This window comes from Alexandromys fortis, unplaced genomic scaffold (genome assembly GCF_014885135.2).
Source record: "Alexandromys fortis isolate MF-2015 unplaced genomic scaffold, M_Fortis_MF-2015_v1.1 scaffold_107, whole genome shotgun sequence".
In the NCBI taxonomy this organism is placed as follows: Eukaryota; Metazoa; Chordata; class Mammalia; order Rodentia; family Cricetidae; genus Alexandromys; species Alexandromys fortis.
In genome coordinates, this window is record NW_026067987.1 from 3157589 (window position 1) to 3177840 (window position 20252).

General features: G+C 43.4%; 1 protein-coding gene across 2 annotated transcripts in view; it reads right to left on the reverse strand.

The window, feature by feature from the left end:
- Positions 1-9262: 9262 nt before the first annotated feature.
- The window catches only part of Pde7b (phosphodiesterase 7B), a 315941-nt gene continuing 304951 nt past the window's right edge, over positions 9263-20252 (reverse strand). For both annotated transcript variants that reach the window (XM_050159437.1, XM_050159436.1), the window contains 2 exons: positions 18853-18933; positions 9263-12858 (listed from right to left, as the gene is read on the reverse strand). In XM_050159437.1, the coding sequence (XP_050015394.1) occupies positions 12644-12858; positions 18853-18933 (296 nt within the window). In that variant the 3' untranslated portion in view covers positions 9263-12643. The remainder of the gene's footprint in view (positions 12859-18852; positions 18934-20252) is intronic.

A 20252-nucleotide genomic window follows, 5' to 3' on the forward strand; every position in this document is an offset into this window, starting at 1 on the left:
TGGCTCATTAGCTTTAGCCTCTTACTGGCTAGCTCTCACATCCTGTTTTAACCCATTTCTAATAATGTGGTTAGCCCCACGAGGTGTGGCTTACCAGGAAAGATCTTAACCTGCTTCTGTCTGGAGTAGGAGAATCATAGCTACTGACTGACTCGGCTTCTTTCTCCCAGCATTCTGTCTGTTTACTCCACCCACCTATGGGCTGGCCTATCAAATGGGCCAAGGCAGTTTCTTTATTAAATGAAAGTAACTCCTCCATCATAAATGCAGAAGAGATCTTTGACAAAGTTCAACATCCCTTCATGAATGAAGCTCTAAAGAAACCTGAAAGAGAAGGCATATTATTTTAACATCATAAAGGCTACATAACAAATCTATAAACAACGTTGTACTGAATGGTAAAATCTAAGGCTGGGTGGTGGTGGCGCATGCCTTTAATCCCAGATTTTGGGAGGCAGAGGCAGGCAGATCTCTGAGTTCGAGGCCAGCCTAGCCTTACAGAGCAAGATCCAGGACAGGCTCCAAAGCTACACAGAGAAACCCTGTCATGCAAAAACAAAGCAAAACAAAACAAAAAACCCAAACCAAACTGAACCAAAACAACAACCACCCCCCCCAAAAAAAAACAAAAAAAGAAAGACAAAGAAAAAGAAGAAAGAAAGAAAGAAAGAAAAGGAATGGCTAAAAACTAAACATGTGCACTCTAGTTTTTTTTCACTCTTCTGAGGTAGAAGTTGAACCCAGGCCCTTGCTTGCATTATTCAAGTACTCCACCAATGAGCTACCTCCTCAGCATTCCCTCTTAAACCAGCAACCAGGCAAATGTGTCTACTCCAGTACAGTGTTTGAACTTTTAGTCAGACTGAGAAGGCAAAAGAAAGAAAGAAAAGGGGCACGAGTTGGGAAGGGGGAAGTCAAATTATCTGTATTTGAAATGACATGAGCTTATAAAAGATTCCAATGCCTCCCTTGCTCATATACTCCCTCCTCCCTCTCTTTGACTCTATTCCGGGAGCTCAGCCTAGGGCTTGGTTGTGGATCTCTGTGTCTTGTTCCACCAGTTACTGGATGAAGGTTCTATGATGGCAGTTAGGGTAGTCACCAATCTGGTTACAGGGGAAGGCCAGTTCAGGCACCCTCTCTGCTATTGCCTGGACTCTTAGCTGGGGTCATCGTTGTGGGTTCTTGGGACTTTTCCTAGTACCAGGTTAGATTTCTCCCTAACCCCATAATGACTCCCTTGTATCAAGATATATCTTTCATTGCTCTCTCACTCCGCCCCTCCCCCAACTCAACCCTCCCATTCCCTCATGTTCTAATCCCCCATTCTCTTCCCTCTACTCCCCCCCACCCCCGCCAGTTACCCATGAGATCTCATCTGTTTCTTCTTCCCTGAGATGCATACATTTCTCTTAGTGTTCTCCTTGCTACCTACCTTCTCTAGAGTTGTGGATTGTAGCCTGGTTATCCTTTGCTTTACATCTAATATCCACTTGTGAGTGAGTTTTTCTGAGTCTTGGTTACCTTTACTCAGGATGATTTTTTTTAAGTTCCATCCATTTGTCTGCAAATTACAAAATGTTATTGTTTTTTATAGCTGAGCAATACTCCATTGTGTAAATGTACCACATTTTCCTTATCTATTTTTCAGTCGAAGGGCATCTATGTTGTTTCCAGGTTCTGGCTATTACAAACAATGCTGCTTTGAACATTGTTGAGCAAGTGTCCTTGTGGTATGATTGAGCATCCTTTGGGAATATTCCTCAGTGGTATCACTGGATCTTGAGGTAGATTTATTCCCAATTTTCTGAGAAACCACCAAACTGATTTCCAAAGTGACTGTTCAAGTTTGCATTTCCATCAGCAGTGGAGGAGTGTTCCTCTTATTCCACATCCTCTCCAACATAAGCTGTCCTTAGTATTTTTTGATCTTAACCATTTTGATAGGTGTAAGATGGTATCTCAGAGTCGTTTTGACTGGGAAGTCTGCAGAGACAGCTGAACCAAGTTCTTGGGAACTCATGAACTCTAGCCCAACAGCTGTGGAGCCTCCATGGAACAGAGCTAGACCCTCTGCATGTGGGAGATGGTTGTGTAGCTTGGATTATCCATGAGGCACCTGGCAGCGGGACCAGAGTCTTTCCCTGGTACATGAACTAGCTTGTTGGAGCCCATTCCCTATGGTGGGATGCCATGCTCAGCCTTAATACGTGGGGGAGGGGCATGGTCCTGGCTCAACTTAATGTGCCAGGCTTTGTTGACTCCTCATGGGAGGCCTTACCCTTTGGGAGGAGTGGATGAAGGATGGATTGGGGGGTGGGGAGGCAAAGGAGAGGGTGAGGAGGGTGAGAGGGAGAACTGTGTCTGGGATGTAAAATAAAATTTAAAAAAAGTTAAGAAAAGAAGAATTTCATGTTTTTGTACTCAAATAAGGTAAATTAAAATTAAAAAAGGACTCCAGTTCCATCAGGGAATTGTTAAACAGAATCCCCTTGAACAAAGTAGCAGGATGCAAAATCAGCATACAGAAATCACTAGACTTTATTATATACAAAGCAAAAGACTGCAAAACAAATCTGGAAAACAATCCCATTAATTTTGACCTCAAAGAATACTCAGGAGACAGCCTCAGTAAGGAGATGAAAGACCTGTACAAAGAAAACTTTAGAACGGGAAAGGAAGAAGTTGCAGTAGACATTAGAAGACGGAAAGATCTTCCAAGTTCACGAGTAAGACGGAAAGATCTTCCAAGTTCACGAGTCAGCAGAATCAGCACTGTGGCAGCACTTCCAGAAGCAATTCCGATTTAATGCAATCCCTGACAGAACCAGAAAACAGACAGTCCTGGCATTCATAAGGAAGAACTAAAGAGCCGGTAAGCCTGAGTAATTCTGAGCAAAATAAGCAACGCTGGAAGCATCACAAAACCATATTTCCAGTTGTACTTCAGAGCCATGACAGAAACATCACACTACTGACACAAAACCAGACACATACAGAAATCTGTGGTTTAACAAACATTCCTCAAGACCATAACCCCCCCACCTCCTCTCCCCAACCCAGAAGACCCCCAAACCAGACTCCCCAACTAACCAACTAATCAAACCAAACTCCTGCCACAGAACAGTGAAAATGAACTCCATGAGAGAAGGTGAGGTAAAGTAAATACGATTCAAGTGTCTTGCATGTGTCTATAAAAATGTCAAATGGAAATACAAATTATTACAAATAACACATGCCCATGAAAGATTAAAAAGGAAAATTCAAACTAATCTACAGCCTTGAGAAGTTAGAGGAGATGACTTTGTAAGTGGATCCTACTTGTCCTCTTGGCTTAGTTTCAGGATCATAATGCTTTTATGCCTGCTAGTTGGGAAATAGAGTAGGGTGGGTTGTGAATTCGAATTTTTAGAGATTTATTTGTTGTTGAGGTTTCTGTTCTGCCCTGTTCCTGCAATCATTATGTCCCAAATAAATCACACAGAGGTCTATGTTAGTTATAAACTGATTGGTCTATTAGCACAGGCTTCTTATTAACTCTTGTAACTTATATTAGCCCATTGTTCTTGTCTATGCTAGCCATGTGACTTGGTACCTTATTCAGTGAGGCAGTCACATCTTGCTTCTTCTGTGGCTGGGCCAGGATGCAGAGGAATGGGCTTCTTTATTCCCAGAATTCTCTTGTTTTCATTGACCCGCCTCTACTTCCTGTCTGGTTGTCCTGCCTATACTTCCTGCCTGACTATTGGCCAATCAGCATTTATTTAAAATATAATTTACGGAATACAGCCCATTGTTCCACACTATTTATTTATTCTTATTTTACGTGTATTGGTATTTTGCCTGCCTGTATGTTTGTGGGCTATGTGCATTCGGGGCCCATGGAGGCCACAGGCAGGCATCAGATCCTCTGGAGCTGGAGTTACAGATGGTTGTTAGCCACCATGTGGGTGCTGGGAACTGAACCCTAGCCTTCTAAAGAGCCGTTGGGTCTCTTAACTGCTTAGCCATCTCTATAGTCCCTCCAAAGTGTTTTAACGAGGATTATACTCTGCTGCTCTCATGTCCCTTGGCAAAGGTGAGCAATGGAATCTGTCTCTGTCATTTCTTGGTTAGAATATGACCATGCGGAGCTGTGCAAGTATAGCAGAGGGGAGAATTCAGTGGTATTTCTGCAGGTCTCTTTTCTGGATGGGTAGTAAATACTTAAAGATCTTTGGATATCAAAGGAGGTCTATTCTAGCTCTCTCCTCTGAAGAGTATCCTCAAAAACTCAGGAGCCAGGATAGTGGTACATACTTTTAATCCCAGCACTTGGGAGGCAGAAACAGGAGGATCATAGTGAGTTCCAGAATACTCAGGGATAAAGAAAGAATAAACCATGGTCTTGCTAAACCATATTGCTTGAAACATTCAATACCTTCTAGACCACAATCATGGACTTGAATTCAATTATTGGGGAATTTATTACTGCAATCTAAAAAGTGTGTGTGTGTGTGTCCTATATGTGTGCAGGAGCCCATAAGGGCCAGAAGAGGCCTTGGGTGCTGGAAACCTAACCCAGGTGCTTTGCAAGAGCAGCGAGAGCTCTTCATCACTGAGCGTTTTCTCCAGATCCTGAAAGTGGGCTTTATTAGTTTGGATTTAATGCTAACATTGTTCTGATATGATCTTCAATTTATCAACCATATGTTCCCTAAGTATTTATTTGGACGAGGTGTGGTGGCACATGATTTTAATCCCAGCACTAGGGAGGCAGAAGCAGGCTGATCTCTGTGAGTTGAAGGTCAGTGGAGTCAGCATAGTGTAGGGCTAACCAGGACTCCATCATGAGAACATGTCTCAAAGGAAAAAAAAATCACGGTTTTCTATGCTATAAGTGGAGAGCACACAATAAAAAAATCTCTGTTATTGGAAAGCTTACCAGAGCGCATTTGTGAAGGTGATGGGAATGGAGAAGTTTGTTTTGCTAGCATTTGATGAACCAAGTATTTTTTCTGCATGCGAGGCATTGATTTAAATGAGGGAACTTTTTGAATCCTCCAAGTCCTATGACAGATTACACTTTCCCCACTATTTTACAGCTGGGGTCTGGGTATTTGGAAACATCCTTTATCTTGGTAGGTGGTAAAATCAGACCACGGGCTCAGTGACATTAAGAACAATTATTACACCTCAGCCTCAGAAGAGTGCACGCTTATGTATCTGTGCTAGGTGGCTTTGTCTGTCAGTTTGACACATCTAGAGTCACCTCAGAAGAGGGAACCTCAACTGAAGAATTCCCTAGCTCCGACTGCCCTATGGGCACGTTTGTGGGGGCATTGTCTTGTTATCAGTTGAGACAGGTGGGTTCAGTACATGTGGGTGGCACCATCTCTTGAGAGGTGCTGTCTCATACAGGTGTTGGGGCTGTGTGAGGAAGCTAGCAAGGCATAAGCCTGTGAGGGAGTGAACCAGCAAGCACCATTCTTCTGAGGTTTCTATTCCAAGCTCCTGTTTGGGTTCCTGCCTTGACTTCCCTTAATAATGGATCGACTATGTATGACCTGGAAGTATAAGCCAAATAAACCCCTTTTTCCCGATGTTTCTGTTGATTAGGGTGTTCTAGCACACAACAGCAGGCAAACTAGGACAATACTAATAGCAATGGAACACACACACAGGCGCGCGCGCGCGCGCGAAAATTAAAAACAGCTATTAAGCTGACTGCACACAGTGATGCCAGAGGGCTTGTTAGGTTGAGGTTGAAGGATCACAAATTTAAGACTATTTAGTGAGTGCCTTGCTGAAGAGAAAGTAAAATGACAACTAGGGTAGTTGTAGTGGGTGGGGACAGGTAAGAGAGGCTTCGTGATTTCAGTCCCATGCTAGAGCTGCAGGCACGGATCACTGTCTCAGGATGTCCACAGCTTGGGAGAGTCTGGAAAAGCAGCCAGAGGGAAGTGTGTTCACTCATGAGATTTCTTTAAACCTCCTTGACGGCGAAGTCATTCTTTTTCTCGGGGACACTCTCATAAGCCTTTTAGCAGATGCATTGCTCCGTGATTCGGGAAACGTTAGTTTAGAAACACAGTCTTTCTTCCAGTTACCTTTAGGCTCCCTGGAGCCCTTTGTGGCTTTAACAGCAGCAGAGGATCTGATCAAGTTACAAGAGGCAGGCCCACTGGAAACAGCCATAGGTAGGATTTGAGTGGAATTCCTGAACACTTGGAAGGCTTTTGAATTTTGTTTAACCAAATTTTCTTTGTTGAGTTCTTGTCAATTCCAGGGAAGTGCTAGACAGGTTATCTGTGGTTGGTCTGAGGAGTATTTACACTAAAAGCAAAGAGAAAGTCTTGTCTTGTCCCTGTTTTATCAGTGCACTCTTGGTATCCAAGGAGCATGATCTTCTTCCTTTAAGCATTTTTGATAGTGCTTTGTCATTAATATAAAGATTGTTTTTATGACCAGCCTGGCTACTTATAGCTATAATCATGATAAATGCCTATTAATAGGCTTAGTGTTTTCAGTTGCACCAAAATCGATGCAGCATACAGAAAGATACCCCTTAGCCTTTACTTTACAGCTTCTCTCTTGAATAATATACAGACTGTTATGTTTGTCAGCTTTCTGTCATTATGACAAAAATATCAGAAAATCAATTTATGGAGAAAATCCACTTTGCTCATGGTTTTAGAGGGTCCACTGTTTGGTCAGCCTGTTGGTTTGGGAACATGGCAAGACACTGAGAGCATCATGGAAGGGTGTGAGAGAGGAAGGTGCCAATTTTATTACATCCAGGAAATAGCAGTGAGCACATGGGCTGCGATTCCCTACCTCCTTCCGTGGCAAACCTAACATTCTTCTCCGAGGTCCTACCTCTTTTTTTTTTTTTTTTCCCCCACCTCAAGAGAGGGTTTCCCTGTGTAACAGCCCTGGCTGTCCTGGAACTCGCTTTGTAGGAATTCCTATCCTTCAAAGGCTTCACTGAACTCCAGTACCTCCTCCGGACCCAAACTTTATCTAGCCCCCTTTTCAGTTGGAAACCAGGCTTCATCTCCATGGACAATATTTAATTTTGAACTTACAACTGCCTCAGAAAGTAGGTGTTATCATCACTTTATACACGAGGAGACAGAGCTTAGAGAGATTGTTTTTTATCTATCTATCTATCTATCTATCTATCTATCTATCTATCTATCTATTAAAGATTTCTGTCTCTTCCCCCCCAGTCGCCTCCCCTTTCCCTCCCCCTCCCCTTAGAGAGATTGTTATCTGCATAGATGTAAACAGTGAGGATAATGAAACATCTGAATTCGAGTCTGATTTTAGATCCCATACTTTTAACACTCTACAGCATACTTCCCTAGAAGGGAGAAACACTGAAGATCAAACCAGCACCCACAATACCAGAATTCGAAGCACTTTGGGTAATTGAATCAATGACACATCATTTGCTTTGATAATGAAGATGATAATCTTCCATCCACGTCAGCTTAAACTTAATTCCACCCCCTATCTCTCTGGCTTAATTGAAAACAAAAAGCCCTATTATAGCCTGCTTTGTGGCCAAGAAGTTCCTTATTTAGTCATTACTCAAACAGTTGATTGTGCATGGCATTTCCCTGGAAGCAGGAATCTTCTCTCTGCTGAGATGTTAAGAGGTGGTTCTGCTTTGTGTATTGCTGTAGGAAAGATGAGAGGTGATATCTAGGACTATGTTTCAACACATGTGAATGGTATGAAATTCTTGCTTCTTAAGAGGTGCAAGCCATGGATGTTCCTGTGGCTCTCATAAAAAAGCTTCCTGAAATTTCACGGCCTGACATAGGAGACCAGAGCCATCACCAGCAAGTATTGGGATGTTGGGAGCATAGTCATACACAGTGGGGGTCAATGATTATGCTTTTGTTTTGAGGAACCTTTTCCTTCACAGAAGATTTTGAAAAACTACAAATATATGCTTGCCTTTTTCCCCCCTAGAGTCTGTGGAAGTATCTACCTATAAAAGCAGGCTGTAGTTGGTACAGAATTTGCAATAAGTTCCTGTATGCAATCTCTCTCTCTCTCTCTCTCTCTCTCTCTCTCTCTCTCTCTCTCTCTCTCTCTCTCTCTCTCTTTCGAAAAAGGGTTTCTCTGTAGCTTTGGATTTCTCTGTAGCTTTGGAGCCTGTCCTGGAACTAGCTCTGTACACCAGGCTGGCCTCGAACTCACAGAGATCCGCCTGCCTCTGCCTCCCGAGTGCTGGGATTAAAGGCATGGGCCACCACCGCCCGGCTGCACTCTCTTTTAGTTGCCACGCAGAATTAGGAAAAGTCTTATGGTCTGGACACAATTTTGGAGTGACTATTATTCATCACACTGAGACTGGAACTCCTTTCTGTCCTCGAAGCCTATTTTTCTCCAGTGTTTGCACTCTAGGAGGTCTCTTTGGTTGATCTGCCCTGTCATAGGCCTGACACTGATTCTTTAAGAAGCATCCCCTGGCTGGACGTCCACGCACATGCCTTTAATCCAGCTTTCACTCAGGAGAGATTTCTGAGAGAGATGGATTTCTGAGTTTGAGACCAGACAGGTCTACAGAGTGAGACCCCCATCTCCAAAGCAACCAAAAAGAGCTTGACCAAAATAAACAAAAAAGAAGCAGTCCCTGGTAACACGACTCTTTGACATCAGTCAGATCCTGCTGGAAGGACGCAGTCTTTTCAGACCACGATATGCCACACAGCTTCAGGTGTGTGGCGGCTCCTCAGCCAGGACTGAATCACACGTTAGTTGTTTACACGTTTCAACCACTTCACAGCTTCAGCCGGGGTTCTGGGCTTGCCTGGGTCATGTCTGACCTTCACTTGGGATGTCACTGTGCTCTCTCTTTTGGTCTTGACTATGCTGTAGGCATCCACGATTGAAAAGTAGCTTCACTTTCATATGGGGAGACATTCAGCAATCAGTGGGATTCTGAAGAGCAATCTTAATAAGATGGGTATGGAGACTATTTAATGGTAGTTTTTAATCCTCATTCATATGTGTGCCTGAGAAATGTGAGTAAGAAAAATGGAGGATTCTGGCAAAACGTAGAACCTAAGTGTGGCCCGTTTCCCTCACTTGGTGCTAGATGAGTAAGTGATGTCTCTTTCCAGACGTTTCTGCAGCCCTGGAGGAAGGAGTTGCACAGACCATGTTTACTACCGTGCACTTTGAACATTGCCTAACAAGACCATTCCCATTTAGTAGACTGGTGACGTGTCAATCAGGGGAGAATCAGGATATTTTTATACTGTGATAGTTTAAAGAAACGATCTTTATTTTTAAGTGTTCATCTGGATAGACATGCCAATGAATATTTCGGTCACATTTTGAGCAAAACTCACAAGTTTTTTTTTTTTAAACTTTACATGTGTACACAAGATGACACAATTTTCTGGGCTCTTAAAAGAACAAGGCATGAGGAATACAGTGAGATACAAGCTCATAACCACATCGAAGTCAGTGATTCAACACAAAAGGTCACCAAGCTGTGTTTTAGAGGGAGGGCTATCTGAAGATGGGGTTGCGGATGTGCTCCGAGGCCCTTTGTGGGACGCTGTAAGCGGTGGGGGGAGACAGAAAAATGCTAGGCTTTACTCAACCTAACAGGGAACTATGGGTTGGCGGGGTTTCACGTATCAGGTCTGTTTATTCAATGACCGCAAAGAAAAGTAGGCTCTGATTATCATGCCCGACAGTGATGTATTCTCTCTCTCTCTCTCTCTCTCTCTCTCTCTCTCTCTCTCTCTCTCTCCCTCTTTCTCTCTCTGAGATCTTGACTTTGGCTTGCTAAAACAGTTCTTTGAGGCCTTCATTTCCAAGCAACGAAGGAATTAAATATGAGCTAGATGGACTCACAGGTTGAAACTTCAAAGCTGTAGTGATACACGAATTAACGAATCAAGAGCCGTGTCTCCACTACTACTTGGACAGCTTGTATTAAATTCTTCTGAGAGCCATTAGCAGACAGGGAAAGGAAACGTTTTCACCGTTAATTTTTGCTCACAAACGTGGAGCTCAAGTCTGTAGATGGCAGAAGGAAGATGCGTCCATGTATGCGACATGCTCCCCTTTACTGCCGATTTTCATTAGATCTGTGTCTTAGAACCATTGGCTATTTGGTAGTTTTATTTGTTAACTCCTATTTAGGACTCAGCTGCAATGTGAAAACCCTTCCCCTATAACTACTAAGAATGCCCCATCCTAATTAACTCACAATATAATCATAATGTAAGCAAACTCTACTTCCCTAACTCCAGGGAGAGATTTCACTGGCTAAACACAATGTTTTCTTTACTGTTTTTATTTTGTCATCCTGAGCAATTGATTTCTTTTATATGATCTCACATATATAAAACCAGACTACTACAGCCCCACTTTCCCAAGGGAGGGTTTGAAGCAGGAATCCATCCATCCATCCATCCATCCATCCATCCATCCATCCATCCATCCATCCATCTTGTCTGAGGCCTTGCTTAAGCTCAGACCCTCAGAATACCATAGCCATAAAGAAACGTAAGTCAGTTCACAGCTGCTACAGAAAACAAAAGTTAGTGTTAAGTTTCCTCCATCTCCCTTCTCACCCATATCAGGAATTTCAACGCATCCTCCACCCATTTCCTAAGTCCTTCATACCTTCCTTAGCGCCCCTTCTGACAACCTTGCCTACTTCAATGAAAAAGATATCCAACTTTCCAATTCCCTCCAAAACCTTAAATCTGCAAGTCCCAATCTCTCTGTAAGAACATATTCCAGGCCAGTCAAGCTTTTAACATTTCTCTTGTATTGTCAGGAGAAGCAGACCCACATCGGTGGCACGTTGGAAATGAGAGCTAGCTGTCTCTATCAGCTTGAGAAGTGGCTTCATCACGGCAGACATGTTCCCGCTCCATGTTCAGTAAAGAGAAAGGGGGCACTGGTAGCTCCCATCTAACATTAGCAATGCTAGAACTCATAGAGAAAAGGCTCCACGCGCAGAGTTTGCCTGAGTAAGGATGCCGAAGCACTCGGTGTTCCAGCCAAGGGCCTCAGAAGAGTGGCAACAGCATCCCCAGCTGACTCTGCTGGCTACAGCCTAACGAACCACAAAGACCTGCTAGGAGGGTAAAGTCTCTAATAAAACTGAAATAGCTTCTTTCCTTAAATAATGTTAAATTCAGCTAAAAGAGTTGGGCAGTTGTTCACATGAAGCTATAGAAAAAAAAAAAAAAGGAAATCTCCAGTTACTATCAACACCAAAGAAGTGCACACCAACCAACCACGGACCAAAGGGACTTTGGTATTGTAGCCATAACAGACAATGTGCGGCACGGGAGCCGGGAGTTCCCTGACAGTTAGATGGCAGGGTCATAGGAGGCTGTTGAGACCTGCTATGTCTCCTGGGAGGTTGATTCACCCCGCGTTCTCTAGCAGGAGTCACATACACACAAGCTTATCGGCGGGCTTGTTAAAACAGCGTCCAAGACTGCTGCACTGGAGAGTCACCTCCATCTTGCAGAAAGGGTGCCATTATTCTGAGGAAACCATACTTGGTGCCATAGACTAAAAACTACAGCCTCAAGAGGAATGCATGAGAAGTCCCCCCCCCCCAAAAAAAAGTCCCCTCCAAGACGATACTCAGTTTCGGCTTGTGACCTTAGCAGGAGAGCAGAGAGACGGTGACTCGGGGCAGGCAGTTCAGAAAGACGTCCCTAAAGATTTAGTTGGGCAGCTTTGGGAAGAGGAAAGATGTTTAAAGTTAAGGCCTTCATCTGCGAACAACAGTATATTAATAAACTCTATACCATATTTACAAATGCATTCTCTTGTATTAAAACTAACAGTATTCTGTTCACAGTGCCATTGTTTATACAGGTAGCAATCCCATAATACTCGTGTATTTTGGCATGGGAATCAGTAGCGTTTGGTATTTACAGAAAGTGTACACGTGTGAATATAAACAGGTCACTGAATCCGTAAAAGATAGATTGGCCGGAGGTGCAAAGGAATGAACTGTACAGCACCTGCTACCAGCCGGGAGGGGAAACACGGGGTTTCGTAAATCGCAAAGATGCCAAATCTCTGACTAAAAGTGGCAAAGAGTCAATAGCAAAACAATGAACCCCCTCTTCAGGTTTGGGTACACTGAGTAATCTTAGTCCAAAGATTTAGACCCATTGCCTGGTGCATGAAATAGAAAAGTTAAAAAGATTCATTATTATTTTATAATAATAATTATTATTAAAATAGAAGGTACTTTCTCTCACACTCTCGTTTGTGCTCTGGCACGAAGACCAGTCTTGCAGTTCCAAGTTTGCTGGTGTTGTCATGCAGGTCAGCGGTCCGATGGCGAACCCTAAAATGCTCTGGACGTAGGAGCTGCTGCCAGTCAGTGTGACCAAGGGCCAGAGCGGGACATGGCAGAAGCACCTCTTCCTTACTCCCGGTCTTTTCGGTTGGGGCAGCAGCCCCAGGATCAGCTCCAGGGACAAGACGAAGCCGCTTATTTCGGCAGCTAATGCTGAGGTGACAATGGCTTCTGTACACTTGGATCAACGAAGGGAGGCGGTAAGTGGCAGGCGGGTGGCATTCGAAGCCCAGAGTGGTGGGTTTGTGGCGAGGTCCCTCAGATGGCCTTGCTCCTGCAGACCCGGCTGTCTTAGGGCGTGGCGCCTTCCGTCTGCTCCAGGGTCTCAGATGTGGGGGCTGCGGAGTCCTGGCTGCTGCCCCTGCGTCTGTGCTGCTTGGACAGCAGGCTCTTCCACTGGGCTTTGTTGTGAGCCAGATGGCTTAGCATGTTCTCCGACAGGGTGCTGTTCCCGGTGAACCGGGCCCACTCCCGGAAGAGCGGCTCCACGATGTAAGTCATGAAACCTGCAACATGCAAGGTCACACGCGAGGTCACCACACGAGAATCAGGCCCACCTCCTTCACAAACACGACAGAGACGCACAGGGCACTCTGCCAGGGACAGGTGGGTAAACAAGACAGGGTCACTACCGGTAGTGACCTTCTGTGGCTCCTGCTTAAACATTCGCACTTCAGGCTCCACATTTGGGAAAAGGAACGGAGTACTAATCAAGCCTGCAGCATTCTTGTAAATGGTTTAACATGAGTGAAATGGTTAAAACGCCTGCCTTAAGTAATGAACGCTAGCTGTTAGGGGAGAAAATAAATGGCCGAGGACACCAGTGATTTAGGTCATAATTGACTCTGGTTACCTAGTGGGATACTTTTTTTTTGAGATTATTATTTTTATCATATTGTCTTGCCTTCAATGACACCAGTATGTGTGGTGTTTTGTTTTTATTTTAATTTTATTTTTTTTGAGACAAGGTGTCGCTATATAGCCTAGGCTCTGGGATGCTGAGATTATAGGCATGTGCCAGCATGCCGAGCTCTAAATGTTCATTGTCAACGCAGACTTTTTAAAAAAGCAGTGCTAGCTAGGATTAAACCCACAACTTGGCACATGCGAGGTAAATGCTCTACAACGGGCACATGCCCAGCCCCTTTGATAGAGAGTTCTAGCTGCAAACAGCCATCCTGCTTTAGTGAATGCGGACGACTGTTTGATGTTAGACTTCCTAGCTCCGCCAAAGCCTCTGCCCGACAGGGTCTCATTATGCGGCCTTGGCTGGTCTTGAACTCATCGCGACCCTGCCGCCTCTATCTCCAGAGTGCTGAGGATCCCGGATTCTACACTCACGTCCAGATAAAGTTTCTGTTCTTTTCATCATCAAACACTCATCGTGGTCTAATCCTGTCTTATTCCTAATGTGTTTTCCACATTAAGCATGCTCTCTTAAACAAAGATAACTTTCTGTATAGTGTGGAATATTTGGAATTACCATAAACTTGGATTTATTTAGGCTTGACTGTACTTCACTGAGATGGAAACATGAAGAAAATGGCAAATGTTTTTGTGTGTAATAATTTTTCCAGCAACTAACACTTTATATTTAATAAGTCCGTGGACTATAAGTACTTGTTACTCTTGAATTTAGATACTGACTTTTTTTGAAAAAAAAAAAAAACTGGAAAATGATAGCCTTCTCAAAGTCAAAGTATGAATTTTAGAAAGTGCCACTTCCTAAGTAGAACAGTTATAGATCTAACATTAAAAAATATTCAACTCATTTCCCTCTGCCACTACCTCTGACCTGTGACGTCACTGTGGAGTTCCCGCTGATTTGTGCTGGTGTTCTGTGAAGGCTTTTTACTCTAGCTAGGAAAGTGATTTTAAAGTCGGAGTAAGCATCAGAAGGGCTCGAGGGGCTGCCCCCTCAGTTGCTGCCAACCTCACTCCTCCAGGGATGAGCTTACTGTACCTTCTGGTGTGGTGGGCGGGGTAGTGAGGGATGGTGGCTTTATATGGCAGGTTGAAGGAAACCTTTTTTATTCTTTTTGTCTTCCTATAGATTCTACAAGTCAGAGATGAGTTTGATTTCCTATCTTGTAAAATGATGGAGGGAGGAGAGGAGGGAAGAAGTGTGGGAGAAGGGGAGGATAGTGCTCCGTCCTTTTGGGCAGATGTGAGCTACTTCCGTAGAAAGTCAACCCTAAGACTCGCACTCGGGAATGTATCATTTTAGGTCGGGATGGGGGAGAGAGAGGTGGAGATTGCTCTATACACACGTTCACCACTGAGCTATCTCCTGGGGAGATGGGGTAAAAAAAAAGGGGATAGTGGATGGCTTAACCAGAACTAAATGGTGTATGAAAAAGCCTCATGGAAACCCATTTATGAACAGTCTAATTTCAAAATACAACTTTAAAAGAGAGAGAGAGAGAGTTTGAATGGAATTGCCCTGCATGGGTGGGCACTGCCTCTCTCAGAAGACATGGGTTATTAAGTGAAAATTGCACTACAAGGCATGGAATACTGACCTATGACCCAGGGTGTCTCTGAAACCCCGTAGGTTATTGCCATTGCCCAGGTTACCCACCACAAGTATATGGTTAAGACTATTGCTGAAGATACCACACAGTTTGGATGGAGGATATAGAGAAATCTGAAACTAACTCGGAAACTTCCTCCTTGACGGCCAGCTTTCAGTGTGCCAGAAAGTATTAAGCAGGCAGCTTTGGAGAGAGGAGACTGATGTCTTTTAACCCAGTGCTTGTTCCTGTGTGCTGCGATGTTGACCTGCCAGACAAGCTGTGCCTTCCAGCACACCGGTGGCATGAATGTTACGAGTTACCTAACTGCTTTCTGATTGGATTTGAGACCTGTTCCACAGGAAAGAATTTCTTGTCTGGCATTGCAATCCTCATCAAAAGCTCATGGCTACAGAGGCCACAGGCCCTAGGGTAGAACATATTGCTTTGTTAAATGTCCATGCATCAAATAGTCTTTTAGATATTTGTGTTTATCCCCATAGGTCTGAGCCGCTCTCCACCTTGGTGAGAGAAGCTTCCTCCTGCAGTGCATAGCAGTTAGCAGAGAAGGACACAATTAGTCAGGGTGCTAAGAATGAGAGACTGAGTATTCAATATTAAATGAGAGAGATTATCTTATTATCCCACTCTCTCATCCCCAAAGGCCCAGGGAGCATTGTGGGATAGGAGACAAAAAGAATGGAAGACTCAGAGGTTGGGAGGTTGCTGGGAGATGCTGGGAGATACTGGGAGATGCTGGGAGATACTGGGAGATGCTGGGAGATACCATCCTCTGGCCATGACTTGGCTACCACAAATTATAAACTCAGCAGCCATGGATACCCACACAAGACCTATACAAAGTCAAGTCAGGTAAAAATCCGTGCAGAGATGGGATAGATGATCTTTCGGCCCTACTTATACTGACTTGCTTTTGGCAGTGGATAGTTACTGGGGCAGGGAGAATCATTTTTTTATTAAGGATATAACCACTGGGTTTCCCAGGCTCTGGTGAGTAGTTCCACATCCATGCACATATGGGCAGCTCTATTTGAACTTGGGTCATAAAAATAGATATGAAGTTGGTATGTGTGTGATAGGGGCTATAGAAGGGGAGATAAGGGGTAGATATGATCATATTTCCTTGCATACATGTATGGAATTATCAAAACTAAAAAAAAACTATAAGCTTCTTTTCTATTAGTCAACACAATAGCCATAAACAACAACAATAAAAATATGAGAACAGACATTTAAGTGGGGAGGGGGCAAGACAGAAAAATAGCTACATTGTATAGGATCCTGTGGAGAAAGAGGTATGTGGGTGTGGACCAGAGCTGGCAACATCCATTTGCCTCCTTTATCTCTTCATCATTTTCCCAATTTACCTTGTCACACTTCCCGACCCGAACCTGCCAAAGCTGGCAGATGTGTTGCAGGGAAAGACTTGTGAATGGGGTGTTGTTTTCTACTCCTCTTCCCTTTCTCTTTCTTATTGTTATTCTGATGTAGTAGCTATAGGAGTTCCGTTTTCATTCAATATCCATTCCATTTTAGAGGCAGTATCTATGGCAACCACGTATTACTAGGCTGAAAACCAGGGCATACGATGAGACAAAATACACGTACGTGTGTTCTCATGACAACAGCAGGACAGACCTCTGAAATCAGACCTGTCCTCCAGATCTAGGCTGTATGCTTAATCGTGCAAAGGTTTTTGCTTGGGAAATGCATGACTCTAAGTGTTATAAATGGTAACCTGGCTAGAGTCTTTCTATCCAGAGTTTAATATAAGGAGTCTCAGAATTAGGAACCATACCTATAAAAGCTTCTATCTAAAGCACAAACTCGGGGAAGCTGAGGCTGTGTCTCTGTTGTTGGTTTCTGAGTTGCCCTTTGCTCTTGGTGTTCTCTCTCTCTCTCTGTGTGCCTTCCTCCTTGCTCTCACTTTCTTCTTCTTCTTCAGGCGATCTTTGCAGATGCCCCTTCCCAATGCCAAGGCCCTGAGCTTGGAGACCCGCAACCCTATGGATGCGAAGGCCTCTGTGGAGTCTGTGGGAAAAGGTGCAAAGCTGCGAAGAGCTAGAAGCCAAGGATGGAGTTTGGTAAGGAAGAGAGTTGAAGTTTTGATGGAAGTACTCTCAGAAGAAAGGCTAGCTTTACATAGAGATGGAATTAGGGATTTAAGATGTAGAGCAACAATATTTTCTTCACTAAAGTGAGGAAAGTAAAATTTTGCCCACTTGATCTGCGTGAGGATCTTATGTGCAATGATATTAGATAAAGTAATAATCACTCTGCATGCAATGTGAACATACTTGAACAGATTACCACAAATGACACCTGAAAGGGAGTACAGTTTTGTGAGGACATGACTGAAGTACGTAGAGAGAGAAGACGTGCTGACATCTGGCCACAAGGGGACAGCAGGGCTCTAGGATCTCAGGCCTAGGGACCAGGCCCTTGGAAGTGATTGTGGATAAAGATTAAAGACTCACACTGAAAGGGTGCTAAGGCACTTAACTTACATGGGAAGGGTACCCTGAAGAGACTGTGAATGGCCAATTCAATTTAGTTTAGAGTCTATTCTTTGTATATGTGATATGTTCTCATGTGCACGTGGGTACACAGGTATCTGTGCATGCAGTTGGAAGCCAGAGGTCAAAGATGGGTGTCTTTATCAGCTGCTCTTTCTTTTATTACTATTGTTTATTTGTGTGTGTACATGTGTGTGTTTTCATGTACTCATGTGAATGTCTGTACATGTGTTTTGCATGTGTGCCCGTGTTTGCATTTGTGTGGATACATGTGTGTATTTGTGTGCATACGTGCGTGTATATATGGATGTGTACATGTGTTTACATGTGTATATTTATGTGCATGTGTACATATGTGTATACATATATGTGCGCACGTGCATTTATACATGCATGTACATGTTTGTGCATGTGTGTGTGTGGAAGCCAGAGGTAAACTGGGTGTTTCTCCAAGATTGCCCTTCACCTTTATTTTTTAAATTATTCTTAAAAAATTTAAAAATATATGTTTTATTTTAATTTACATGTATGTGTGTGTGTGTCTTTATCTGGGCATTGACACATGAGTGCATGTGCTCACAGAAATAGTTGGGAGCCACAGGACATGGCTGCTAACAACCAAACTCGGGTCCTCTGTAAGAGCAGTCACATTCTCTTCACTCCTGAGCCATTTATCCATTTTTTGAGACAGGGTCTCTTACCCAACCTGAAGCTCATTAATTCTTCTAGGATGACTGACCAATGAGCTTCAGGGGTCGTTTTGTCTCTGATACTTCCCTTTGCTCGCTTCTGTGCCTGGCTTCTTATGTAGGCTCTGGGAATATAAACTTAGGTCTCATGCTAATGTACCCGTGAGGCAGGCATACTGACTGAGCCATTTCCCCATCCACTCCTCTGTATCTTTTGAGACAAAATCTCTTGGTGAGTCTGGAGTTTGCCTAGCAAACATTTTACCTACCAAGCCATTGCTCCAGTCAATAGATTCTGTTCTTTTTGTAGTGCTAAGGATGAGTTCATGGCCTCTGAGCTCTTGGCTTTTTAGATTGGGTCTTACTATGCAGTTCAGTCTGGCTTTGAATTTGCTACTAGTCTATACTGGATTTGAATTTATGATCTTAATGGTTCATCATCCCAAGTGCTTGGATTATAGGTATGTACTATAGGGCTTCTCTTGATTCTTAATTCTATCCTAAGTCACAAAATAATACTATAACTGAGTATTAAGTTAGTTAAGGATCTGTAACAAATCCGTACCTTAATTGTTCTAATTTCTCAACTGAGGATTATCTAAAGGATCAGTCACGATTAAACTCTTCACTTGGTCCAGCCATTTAGATCTCTGGAGGGCTGTGCTGTTGTGGTTGTTGTCGTTATGATTATTTTTATGATTTGTGACTCCTGGTAGAGGTGCAAAGCTATTCATTAAAAAAAAAAACAGATTCCAACTCACCAATTTGTATGCTAGGGATTGAGTCTTTCTGTTGATTACAAAGAGGACTGATTTCCAGTTCAAATTTCTGCTCAAGGTCACCTAAGAAGAAAGAAGAAACACGTGGCAATTCAGATTCATAGGATGTTGGAGGAACTTATTCTGGGGGCTACTGTTTCTTCCCTTGGAATCACCATGAACCCTTTAGGACCATTGGCTCTTGGAGCTTGTCTGAAAAAGGTAAAAACCAAGGGCATCAATGATCGCTAACAATGGCCCATTTGAGTAGTATCTATTTACTATTTACTCTCTCTCTCTCTCTCTCTCTCTCTCTCTCTCTCTCTCTCTCTCTCTGCATGATGCATGAGTGGAGAAGGTGGGCACAACCATTAGGGAGAGACTCTCCTCTTCACTCTTCACCATGTCAAGGGTGGGGCTCGAACTTGCATGGCAGGCTTGGTGGCAGGTGCCCTCGCCATTTCCGTAGATGGAAATGCTTTCTGCCTAGTCCATTCTGGGAACTCCTTGAAGTGTGTCCACCACACTAGGAACTAAAATTTTAATTTCTTTTTACATGATAACTAATTAAGATTTAGCTTACCACATAAGCCTCAGAGATAGCATATTAGAAAGTGGAGTGCAGCGCCTGGCCTTCAAAACCCAGCTCAGTCCCACCCTTGTCGGCAGCGACCCTTCCATGATAGGTCTCTACCGTTGTATTGCATGTCTTCCCGTGAGATTGGTTTAGTCCTTCTCTTACTCAACAGACAAGTATGAAGCACTTGTATTCTTCAGGAATTCTACTAACCAATGCACAAGGTAGAAAAAGAAAAAGCAAACAGTCTCTCTTCTGCAGAAATGTTGCTGATTAGCATTTGGGAGGTAGACACTGTAAACCAGCTATATTCCTTTGTGGCTACTGTAACATCCCCTATGTGGAATTATTTATATAAAAGTAAATTTTACTGACAATTAGACAAAGCTAGAGGTGGATGCTCAATAAAACCTTTCTGAAAGACTAGGTTAATCGTGGAGATCTCAATCCCTTTTCACAACTTATGTAAAGAAATTCTACCTTCTTAATGCTTTGTCCTTCTGAGGATCTGACATTTTCCTAATTCATAGGCTACCATTTTCCTCTCCCCTGTGTCTGAAACCTGAATCTAAAGGAATTTTCTTTGCTTAACGATGTGTTATAGCCATGATGTTTGTCCTACCTGGGTATAGTGGCCCATGCTCACAACGCCCACATTCTAGAACCTGAGGCAAATGGGTTGTGATTTGTAGATCAACCTCTATTATATATCAAGACTCCATCACAACAACAACAACAACAACAACAACAACAACAACAACAACACGGTGACAGCAACAGCAAAAGAGACAACCGTCTAGAACCGTCGATGGAAGACCGACTGCCA